Source organism: Diadema setosum, chromosome 17 (genome assembly GCF_964275005.1).
Source record: "Diadema setosum chromosome 17, eeDiaSeto1, whole genome shotgun sequence".
Lineage (NCBI taxonomy): Eukaryota > Metazoa > Echinodermata > Echinoidea > Diadematoida > Diadematidae > Diadema > Diadema setosum.
In genome coordinates, this window is record NC_092701.1 from 17,710,536 (window position 1) to 17,722,501 (window position 11,966).

Consider the following 11,966-nt stretch of genomic DNA (forward strand, 5'->3'; position numbering starts at 1 on the left):
CCCCCAAAAAAAAAGCAGTCGGATATTCCCATTAAAAACTTTCAATATGATTAAACAATGTGAATGCTACAATGTATTTCAGTATATGAAACTTTCACATCTTACCTACATCTTGCAAAAAAAAAAAAAAATGGTGAAGTGGTCACAGAGAAATGTGGGATCGTTGTAAAAGCATGTCATGGGTCTGTTTCTTCCAAGTTTACACTTCGATGCCCTTGGCATCCAGATGAATGAAAACATTTTGCTTACAAGTGACTGGACAACTAAAAAAATGAATAAGAATTCCGTGCATGGTATTTGTAAATACTATCGTTCATGATTATCTTAAAAAATAAATAGAAATAAAAATAAGACAGAAAACAAAAAGACACAAAAGAGGAAGAAATCAATCGAATTTTCCATGAGCTGATTTTTTTTTTTTTTTTTTTTTTTTTTTTTTTTTTTTTACTGCGAGACCACGATGATCTGCGTATTTCCAAAGTTCGTTCATTTGTTCGTTAGGATTTATTGTGTACAGACAATGGACAAAACTTGGAGGGAAGGGATTCAAATACTCTACAAAGATCCACATTTATTTTCTCTGTGCAGCAAATCGGATAGTGTTTTCTGTAAGGTACAGGTAATGAATTTTAGTTTCATACCTTGAAATGGCATTTTGATTGATTCTCTATTTTTGAAGTTATCGTTGGAGAAAGTCCTCTATTTATTTATTTATTTTTTTTTTTTGGGGGGGGGGGCGGCATACGGTATACAGTCTCTAAGTTCAATATCGAAGTTCAACAACTTCGTGTTCCGTCACCGTCAGGCAAGGACTTTATTGGTAGTACAATGACAGATACATAAATTAAAAAAAAAAAAATCGCACTTTATATTTATTCCATTTTTTTTTTATCATACCTACCGACCCAAAAAAGAACAACGATTTTGCATCTTTCAAATGCCTGTGTGACGCTCTGTGACTATCTATCCTTCCGTGCAATAATGCAGATCGATGCATCGATGCCCCAATCGGCATGCACCCACTCGCAACCCCCGCGCCCCAAGTGCCTAATTCCATAACAAGTTTATATCTGTAATACATTTTTTCCTGTACACAATGTGTACAAGTCGGGCTGTTCAAAACTACGTGTGTATACATCGCTGAAAGTACGTCGTTCGTAAGTAATATTATTTCCATTCAGATAGCTTTTCTATGAGTACTGGAGATACCGACCGACTGTCAAAGAATGTGTGGGGGAAAAGTCACTATCATAGTAGCAGTGCTGCTTCTCTGTATCCCACTTACAACGTCAAGAGCTGTGATGGGAAAGGTATACATATCTGATTCCTTTATATATTACTATTTGTCTCTTTGACTGTGACGTACCGTCAACATGTACAGTTATCATTATGATTGTCGATTTGAGAATATTGCAAAAGGATGAAAACCATGGGTGTGTTCAATCAGAATCGAATCTTTTGCAATCTATACGCTCTTTCGGAGACCCACGCATAAAAGCCTTATACATGGAAGGCAAGGTACTCTCTTTTATAGGTGTCAATCTTCACTGTTGATCATGATAACGAGTTGACCACTTCATCCGACAGACTAAATTGACAAGTTACATATTTACGAAGTTGTAACATCTTTTGCATACTTGATTCTTCTTATCTGGTTGTCATCCGCTGTGTGACTAAATCAAGTAATGTCAACAAAATGTCATATCTTGCCTTTCTAATCAACGTACATGACGTAACAGTGAAGTTACAACTATGGTGTAATTGCTAATGCTGGAAATGTAGACATAACTGTGTGTGCATAAATTGATCGATCGATCAATATCCCTTATCTATTTGACTTTGTCTTTCGTAAGCAGCAGAAGCTGATACTACTGTTGGTCGACGGTTTGCGATGGGACAGCTTCGGCCAGAATCTTCCTCACCTGAACGAGGTGGCAAGGACTGGGGTTAAAACTGCCTGGATGGACGGAGTATTTCCGACCCTGTCCACGACATCCACGTACTCCATCGCAACAGGTAACCATGGAGACACAGTAAGCCTGAAGTGCAATTTCATTCATCATGTTCAAGTTGAGCAAAATGAAACAGCCGGAATGGTAGCTGTCATCAAAATTTGATGTAAAGTTCAGAAAAAAAGTTTTGGAATTCGAAAGTTTGACATGTTTTCACAGAATAAAAGTGGAATCACATTGTATACAATTTAGATGAGGTGTTGATGTAGTAGAATTTACAAGTTGAATATTGATTGACTGACGCATAATATTCTCTAAAAGACCTAGCTTAGCTTGTTCTCATACAGTTTCTGACAATCTTAGTAAAAATCCTTGGTTTTGACTGGATGAGAAGCTCTGGTCCCTGATTATTACTGTGGTAATTGTCCGAGACTGACAACTTGTCAAGGCCTGCAACTTTCATGAAACGATGCCCAGGACAATCTTCCAAATGAAAAACTAATTAAGTCATCTAAGTAAAAATATTACTTCTTGTATAGTACCCTCGATGTCCCCATCCGCGACGGTTAAGAAAAGCCAAATTAAAGGGGAAGGCTAGTAACTGATCAGTGGGAATCAGTGGAAATGATGGGAGATGATTGTTCCAATCCTTATGGGATTCATTCAAGAGTTCATTGTATATCTATTGTTGTTTGAAAATGATTTGCTTCAGAATGGTCTCATATTCAAGTAATGTGCAGTTTAATGCTTCCAGGTTAGCGTCCCTGGTCAGTGACGGAGCATTAATCTGCACATTACTTGAATATGAGACCGTTCTGAAGCAAATCATTTTCACAAAACAATAGATATACAATGAACTCTTGAATGAATCCCATAAGGATTGGAACAATCACCTCCCAGCATTTCCACTGATTCCCACTGATCAGTTACTAGCCTTCCCCTTTAAAGGTGATACATTCTGCTTGTGGACCATGAATTTTGTGACATTAAAAGATAAATTTTATCTGTTTTTTCGTCAAAATGAAGAGACCTCACTAATTACAATTTACAAACATACTAAGTATAGTCAGTTTCGCTTCGGATCAGAGCTGATGAGTTGGACCTTTTCACTGTAAAAAAGCATGGGTTCCTTAAGTAACGAAGATAAATTTGCTTGGTATTTTGTGTCACAGAAAGTGAGGACAAATCATTGCTCATAAACTGATCATTTCATGACAACTTTACTACCCCTATTCAGGGCTGTATCCAGAGAGTCATGGAGTTATCCACAACGTTTACTTCGATCCCATTACAAAGAACCGGACCTACAAATTTGCCGATACCCTTAACGTAACCGAGTGGTTCGACACGGGAGCTGAACCCATCTGGGTGACTGCCATTCTCCAGGGGAAACACGCGGGAACAATAATGTATCCTGGTGGTAACGTACCAATCAAAGGCATCAGGCCCGACAGAAACGTCCCATCTACGTCATGGTTCAGGTAAATTAAAAAAAAAAATATACACCGATATCTTGCCTTTCTACGGCTTGTTGGTTTGCCACCCACACGCATTGTAACATAGCTTTTCCGCCTTGTGATATGAGTCGTAACGTAAACGTAGTGACAATGATATGGTTTATTGTGAGAAAAGTTACGTTCAAACTGTGATCCTTAACCCCGAGGATAGCTATCTTTGAGGATAAGTTCTGGTCCCCTAAACTACGACGCGCATTCACACGGCAAAGTGTATCCTGGAAGGTAGCTATCCTCGAAGATAGGGTCACTGCCTCTCCTAACAAGTGGTAACTACGCTTATCTACAAGTTTATATCAATAAAGAAGACCTACGGATGATTTTCAGACTTTAACATTTTAACAACTATAAATTACTTATACTGAGTACAGAGTTTCAAAACTTATAGTGTTTGGGATGAGGAATAAGAATGTTTTCAAAATCTATATCAAACTGCAATGAACATGGATGATAACATGGCAGCCTCGCCATAAGAATGCATGAGTTGAGGTTTAAGAAAGCAGAACAAAAGAAGAAGACATGCATAGATTCTACGCAGGTGAACCCATTAAGCAAGTTGTATTGTAATGGAATTACACTGAGATTTTCTGAAATATGTGAGGCTCTATGTCATCAACACTGGTCAGTGTAATTTTTTGTTTAAGATTTTTCAGAGTATTGTTTTCTTTGCTCAAGGACCACAATAAATTCCACAAATCTATGCATGGAGAGGTCGATTTATGTACTACATGATGTGAAAAAATATGACAATCGTCTGGAATGCCCCTTTAAGTTCTGTCCAAACGATTCTTATTATGAGTGGGGACCCCGCTGCTCGTTGGTAGAGTGCTAACCATATCTCGTGGATAGCTATCTTCGACTTAACTTCAAGATAGCTATCAATGAGTGCATCTACACGGTGCTTGACTATGAGCTTATCCTCGAAGATAACTATCCTCGAGGTTAAGGATCACTCTCTGAACGTAACTTATGTTACAAGTTTGGAGCCACTTGTATTTGTTTTGACGGAAATATTAATTGTCTTCAACAGACTTTGGCGTCGGCAAGTGCCAGAAATGATTTACAATACAATAACTGGGTACTTATAATTATAGTGCTCTTATAATGAGTGAACATGTATCACAGGGCTTCACAGAAATATAGTATCCACCTTACACTTGGGAGGTAGGAAAAAAAATACAACTCAAGAAGAAATACAAAACAAAAATGTACATAATAATCAATTCAGTTCAATTAATTTATTTTCATACTTCTCGTATATGAATATTACGTCAGAAATAATAATACAAGTTCTTTTACCTTGTAAACAATGTGCAAGAACAAACAATATACATGGTAATAACACATCAATTGTAATGATAACTGGTTGAAATCGAATGGGGTTGAACAAAGAGAAGTATGACGGGACCTACATGAAAGCAAGCTTGTTTGGCTGTAAGCCCCGAGTAATCAGTGCTTGTGAAAAAGAAACGGAGAACGGATGGAAGATAAGACCAGGCGAGTTAATGGTACCAACTAAGAAAAGCGGGGTATGCCTATGTGATTAAAAAAAAGGAAAAAAAGGAAGAAAAATAGACCTAAACTTAAATGTGAAGAATTGTTGTGACCGAGCTATCATTTTGTTTCCGGAGTAGAACATGATAATATGCTTATAGAGCCTACTTCGGTATACATTATAAACTGTTGTTGCATTAAAACTATGCTCAGCTATTAAGCCATTTGGTGCCTGTCGTCAAGCTCTGGGTAGAAAGTGAGGGAGAGGTAGAGGGAAGGAGGAAGAGAGGGAAACGAAGTAGAGTGTGGAATTGCTAATGATGAATTCGGAGAACATGACGGTAAGGCCCAAAACGCAATCTGCGGCGGCTTGACAAGAGTGTTTAATCGGACAATAACATACCACAATATTACATAAGACATTACAAATTTATTCAGTGTCTGCAAGATATGCACTCAATAAGAACTCTTTTAATTTGCGGTTAAAGGAATATAAAGAAATCAGTTATTGAAAAGGAAAGTCTTCAGCAGCGATTTTTGGAACATAGACAGGATGGGGATTCTCTGATACTTTGAGCAGGGAGGTGTAAGAAAAGGAGTGACAACTCCTGCTCTCCTTTGAAGGATGTTCGGCACCTCCGAGAAGTTATGCGCTTTTAACTACAGGTGAAAATCAGGTGCTTTGACAAATGAGAGCATCAATAATCGGGACTAGCGCTCTAACATCTAGAAATACTTGCCCCTACTGCATTTCGCTCTGTCTCTTTCAATGTGATGGCAACAATGAATTTGTGTATCTTAAATTGGAGCAGCGAATCAAAATGCAGTGTAAAACTGACAGTTTTAACAGCAAATACTTTAAAAGCACGCTGGAGCACGCTTTATATAGCTGAGTACTTTATTTGAAAGATCAAAATATCCCAGATTAAAGGATAGAAAACTAATATGCGGAAATGTGCGCATTATAGAAAAATATTAGGTTTTTAGAGGGCCTAATTTTCATTTCATTTCGATTTGTGCATTACGAAGAAACTAGAAATACATGTTTATAATATTGAATTCTTTCCTAAACTACACTTAATCAATTCGAGTATTTCATTTAAAAATTTTACGGGGGAACAAAGGTTGTAATTCAACGAAAGGTGAAATGCGTTCTTTGTCTCCGAACTTCGCCTTGCAACTAGAGCGGTGCCGAGCATGACTTCAAAGCGTATAGTGGAATGATAGACATCCCATTGTAACGCTTTGAAACCAAACATGTGTTTGCATGAATTACGATCGAGTTGTCTCTCCTTTTCTTACACCTCCCTGCTTTGAGGGAGCTGATTCCACAAGCGTGGGGCAGCTGCTGAGAAGGATCTGTCTCCTGTCCGAGTGAGAGTCCTAGGGACAGACAGCCGGGTTGGGGTCTTGGCCTGATCGCATTCCTTGTCTTTCAGATTGGTGACGTGAGATTAGTTTCTGAAGGTAAGATGGAGCACAATTCTTAAGACATTTTATAGGTGATTGACAAGATTTTGTACGTGATTCGCTTTTGCACAGGGAGCCAGTGTAATTGCTGAAGAAGAGGAGAGGCATGGTCACGCTTCTTGGCCAGAAAAACCAGCTTTGCCGCTCGGTTTTGAGCACGTTGAAGGCGCTGGTCATTACCTGAAGAAGTACGAGATAGCATGGAGTTTGCGTAGTCTATTCTTGAAGATATGAGAGCTCTCACAGCATGTTCACAAGCTTTCTGATCAGGGAAGGACCTGATACGTGCAATATCTGAGAGATGAAGCGAACTGCTTAGAAAAGAAACATGGTGATCCAACTTCAGGGAGGAGTCAATTTCGACACCCCTAAGCTTCTAACTGAACTTGATGGATGAATGACGACATTACCAACAGTCAGGGGGACATCGGATATCAAGGGATGGAACCACGGATTAGCGACAGCAACGAATTCGTGTTTTTATTTTTTTTTTCACAGTTCAGTTTCAACAGATTATTCTCCATCCACAGCTGTAGATCCTTAACACATGCAGATAAAGTGGTGAGAGCAAGTTCAATTGCCCGACTGTCCTTCTGGTCTGCAGAGGTGTATAGTTGCACGTCATCAGCATAGCTATGGTGTTGTATGCCCTCATGGTGTTTGATGATGTCAGGCATGGGCTGAGCATATAGACTGAAAAGTTGCGGGCCTATACAGAACCTTGAGGAACTCCGACAGAGAGAGGCATTGGTTCTGAAAGAAAGGTTTACATGGTTTAGCACCGAGAACACCAAGTATGACTCACCAAGTTCATGCAAGCTTGGGCATCGTTCATTGTCAAGTTTGCAGGCCACACCTCCAAATCCTGACGCATGAGGCAGCCAATCAGACGATGCTTTGTTTTGTTTTGTTTTTTATTATTATTCTTAACGGGCGGACGAACTGCAGTAAATAGGCTTGGTTAACAAATCCAAAGCCACCCAAGGACAGTGCACTCAAGTAGATATTGAGCTCGACGGACTGATAGTTTCACTTCTAGCTAGCACAAGCATCTCGCACGTCTTCAGGAGCCTTGGATTTACGTTCAACTCACGGCCGTGAAAATAATACAACCTGACGTCATGCTCTTTTCCCCATCACCCTTTGAACTTCGCGCTTGACTTCCATTAGCGGACTTACCAGTCCGCGAATGGAGTGATTTCCGAGCCGAGCCTTGGCTACCGACAGATTTCGGCGTGTGGGAAATCAGCAATTTGGGAGTCAGGCATGTATTCATTTTCCACAAGCTCCTTGCTGTATTCAATTGACTAAGAAGTAACATTGTATTTAGTGTGATGTAACGAAAGATTCACACCTTGACACTGCTCCATTTTTCAGGGACAACTACGAAATGAAAGCTCGGATCAACGATGCAATATCCTGGCTGACTGAGGAAAACTTTGATCTCGTCATGCTGTACTTCTACCAACCTGATGAATGGCTTCATGCCTACGGTATCGGTCATCCCGAATCGATCAAAAAATTGCTGGAGGTCGACCAAGCTGTTGGTTTCCTCTTCGATGTCATAGCAGAGAGACAACTGGAGGACATCCTCAATGTTATAATCGCCAGCGACCACGGGCAAATTAATCAAAAGCCGTGGAAACATGTCTGTCTATACGACTACATAAATGAGTCCGATGTTGACTTCATGGTAGCTGATTACGGACCGATGTTCCAGCTCGTTCCCAATGATGGGAAACTGGATGAGGTTTGTTTCATAAATAATACAAAAGTTAAGCAAGCAAAGTGCGAGATAATTTGACAAAATTCAAGTTAAATGTGGTCAGATATAATGTCTACCGTATTATGAAACAAAATTAATTTATCGCCTCCCAATGATGTACGTCACTATCATTGCAAATGATGTGACACATCAAAATCTAAAATCTATATTTTCCATCGAGACGTTATTATCATTATTACGATAATATTGAATTATCTATATTTGATAATGGCTCTTATTTACTGCTTTATTTACTGCTGATTTTTAAAGATTTACAGCGCCCTGAAAACTGCTCACCCGGCACTAACAGTGTACAAAAAGGAAGACATCCCCTATCGACTCCACTATGGCAAAAGTGACCGAGTATTACCAATCTTTGGATTGGTTGACCCCGGGTGGCATCTTCATACGGCAAGTGAAATTGCGTCATTCTCAGTTTTATTTCGTATCATAACCTGGTGTTTTCATTTTGGTACGGAATACGGAATATGTTATAAGATATATGCATATATAACAATGTATCTATCTATCTATCTATCTATTATGTTGATTAGGTAATCCACGTGTTGACAAGATAAAAAGATAAGTAACAAAACTTATATATATAAGTTATATATATATATATATATATATATAACTTATATATTAGTTATATATAAGTTATATATATATATATTTCTTATATATATATATATACATATATATATATATAAGAAATGTATTGTGTTTTCTAATATCGCGCGACGAAGTTTCATTGTGCACGGTATTTTAGTTAGTTCGTCATTACGTTTGTTTGTTGATTATATACAGTTGTATATTGTATATAGACCTGTTATATTTGTACAAAAAAAAAAAATGTGTGAACTTAAATTGCCTCTAGAGCGTTAGATGCTTGAATTTTCAATTGATGGAAAATATGAAATGTCAGTCATTAATTTTTGATTTTTCTCCCCGAAGAGGATTGGCAGGAACGAAGCTTACTTTGAGGGAGCGTCTCACGGGTACGACAACCAGTGGATGATGATGAAGTCATCGTTCTATGCCCGAGGACCATTCTTCCGCCAAAACTATGCTGCACCCCCTATCGAATCGGTATTTATCCCTTGCCGTCAAACTTGGTTTTCCTTAATCTGTTATTTTCCTTTCTCTCCTGCGATTTCTCTTTGCCACGAGAAAGCCAAAGACAAATGGACTTTAACAGTTCTATTCTGTGTTTTTCGTTTTCTAAACATTTGCAAACAGGTATATACTTTATTTTGTAACTTATGAATTAGAATTCAAGAAAAAACCTTGTTCAATGCCGTCTAATTTCGCATTCAAAAAGAAAATTGGTTCAGGCTGCAATAAAAACACTATTGGTCAACATCGCCCGCCTTTTTCGTCTCCATCTCCTACTTTTTTCCCCTTCTTTTATTCATCTTCTTGGATGATTTGAAATAATTATTATGATCATAGTTGTTCTATTATTGCCATTTTTGTTTTTATTAACAAGAAAACGTATCGAAAAGTCAACATGCTCCTCATTCACTCATTCGTCTGTAGTAGGGTTCCAGTCAACACGAAGTGGTGCGACGCTAACAACTCTTTCGGTACAAGCCTTTATGGAGAACTCCATGTGTGATGTTTCACAGATTATAGTCACCATATCTCTATACATGATTTGAGACAAACGATAAATATAGTGTCTGTGATTGTAGTGTTTGTTGTGTGATGGTCAATAATGTGTAATGGTGTTTGTATGTGACGGACCAAATGTGTCCTTACAACCATAGCACCAAACATTCACACAATTTACATTACGCCTGGCTCAAACGCTTGAAGAGAATGTGTAAAGGAAGACACAAAACAATGACTTTCGTTTAAATTTACAAAGAAAAGGGTGGATTTGTTTATTCACACATTTACAATGTTTCCACCGACAAATTAATTAAGATAAGACAAAGAAAACCAACACAGCACCACTGCGTGCACGTCACTGAGAGTACATGTAGATGTCCTATACCAGGTGAAAAGAGTGCAAGGAAAATAATATATGAATGTCATGATGACGAACGACACATATACCGAGCGGATCTCAATACTGAATTATGACGTTTTCAATGAAATGCACCGCTTTGAAACCAAGCATAATGCTGCTGTACATGCTGTATTTGCATATAATATGGAGGGAGGAATGAATTCATTCCTGTGAATGCAGCTAATTGAGATGAAGTACAGCACATCAATTTAAGAATTGCCTGCTAGTTGCAATAATCTATGGAAACGACTGTGCATTGAATGAATACGATGTAATTGCAAACAACAAAACATTATTATAAATACCAAACATATCTCACTAAAACATTTTAAGACACACATTATATTTACAGTGAAGCAGGTGGCATAAAATATCAACAAATTACCTTTAGCGGATACATCCAGACAGGCAGTATCCACGTGACTTGGAAGTCTATTTACAAGGATATGCTATAGAAGAAAACGAATGACATCTTTGTGACTCTTGGGAGCAACTACTACTTAGTATATCATTATGTTGTGATCGATATGATAAATGACTGCATATTCCTCCTCTGCATTACTATTATACAGCACTAATAACATACTACAAGGTGTATCATGCGCAGCTCAGGTTAAACCATGCGCCTAATATAATACACAGTTGGTGAATACAAAGAAATAGATACAGAACACAAGTGACCTAATTTAAATTCCAAGCTATACCTGTGACTACTACATTAAGGAGATATATTCCCCCAAATGCTCTACTCAATGATTATCGAATAATGTACAGGAGAACAACCGCATGAGACATTCTGTATAATATTCTGTAAATACCAATGGAGTATAAAGTAACATATACTTGTGACAAATTACTCCTCACAATTCGAGTCCTTGGAACTGGGAATATCCTTAAAAAAAAAAAACAACCCTCGCATTGATGAAATTCTTTGTTGTCAGCCAATACTAAAGATATATTCATAACATATAAATGTCTTGTGGCACGTAGAGTAAGTTAAGTTTAGAGATATTAATACAAGTAGTACAAAACTTACAGTTCTCTGGTACAAAGCTGCATGTCTCCCACAATCGAGGCAGGTGGAGATTTTGAGGAGAGGCTGCTTCTCTTTTAATAGTGAGTATATGTGGCGTGGAATGACTGCTCAGATGAGGAGGACATTTTTAAGCTAGTCTTTGTTTCACGCAGACCACATACAAGTCAATGAAGACTTAAATAAGATGAAGGGGACAAGCTGGTCTTTCTTTCACCTATGAGTATCCAGACCTAATGCCATAGATACACAAGTCAATCCTGTGTGATGGGGGGGTTATTGTTCCCCCTTCCTGCCTTGACTCTTTTATTGCTTCCTGCCTATGCCCCAGTATATTACAGTGTAGATAAAATGTGCTGTAGTATAGAGGCACAGAATACAACACTGCACAGAAACGTAGTAGAGTAATTTGGGTAATGTCTGAATTCAACATAGAGATATACCTTGATACATGTACATGCTTAATCGATACTAGTAAATCAGTTGTTATCATTGTCCTCTCACATATGTGTAATATTCGAGGTGTCCTGTATTTCTATATCCACAGGTGGATATCTACCCACTTATGTGCGAGATCCTGGGGCTAGATCCGGCACCAAACAACGGGTCACGTGACCGATACGTCGACATGATCGCTGTGGGTCAGGGAGGATGGTTAACATGTGCCTTGATAAGTCTGCTTTTGTCAGCACTCGTTTTCCTTGAGTATAATGGCCGATAA

At 38.4% G+C, this 11,966-nt stretch overlaps 1 protein-coding gene across 1 annotated transcript; it reads left to right on the top strand.

Moving 5' to 3' along the window:
• Window positions 1-1,226: 1,226 nt before the first annotated feature.
• On the top strand, window positions 1,227-11,966 carry LOC140240480 (ectonucleotide pyrophosphatase/phosphodiesterase family member 7-like). The gene is made up of 7 exons (XM_072320255.1): window positions 1,227-1,310; window positions 1,854-2,016; window positions 3,190-3,433; window positions 7,808-8,180; window positions 8,466-8,606; window positions 9,153-9,287; window positions 11,793-11,966. The coding sequence occupies exons 1-7, from the start codon at window positions 1,227-1,229 to the stop codon at window positions 11,964-11,966; spliced, it is 1,314 nt and encodes a 437-aa protein (XP_072176356.1).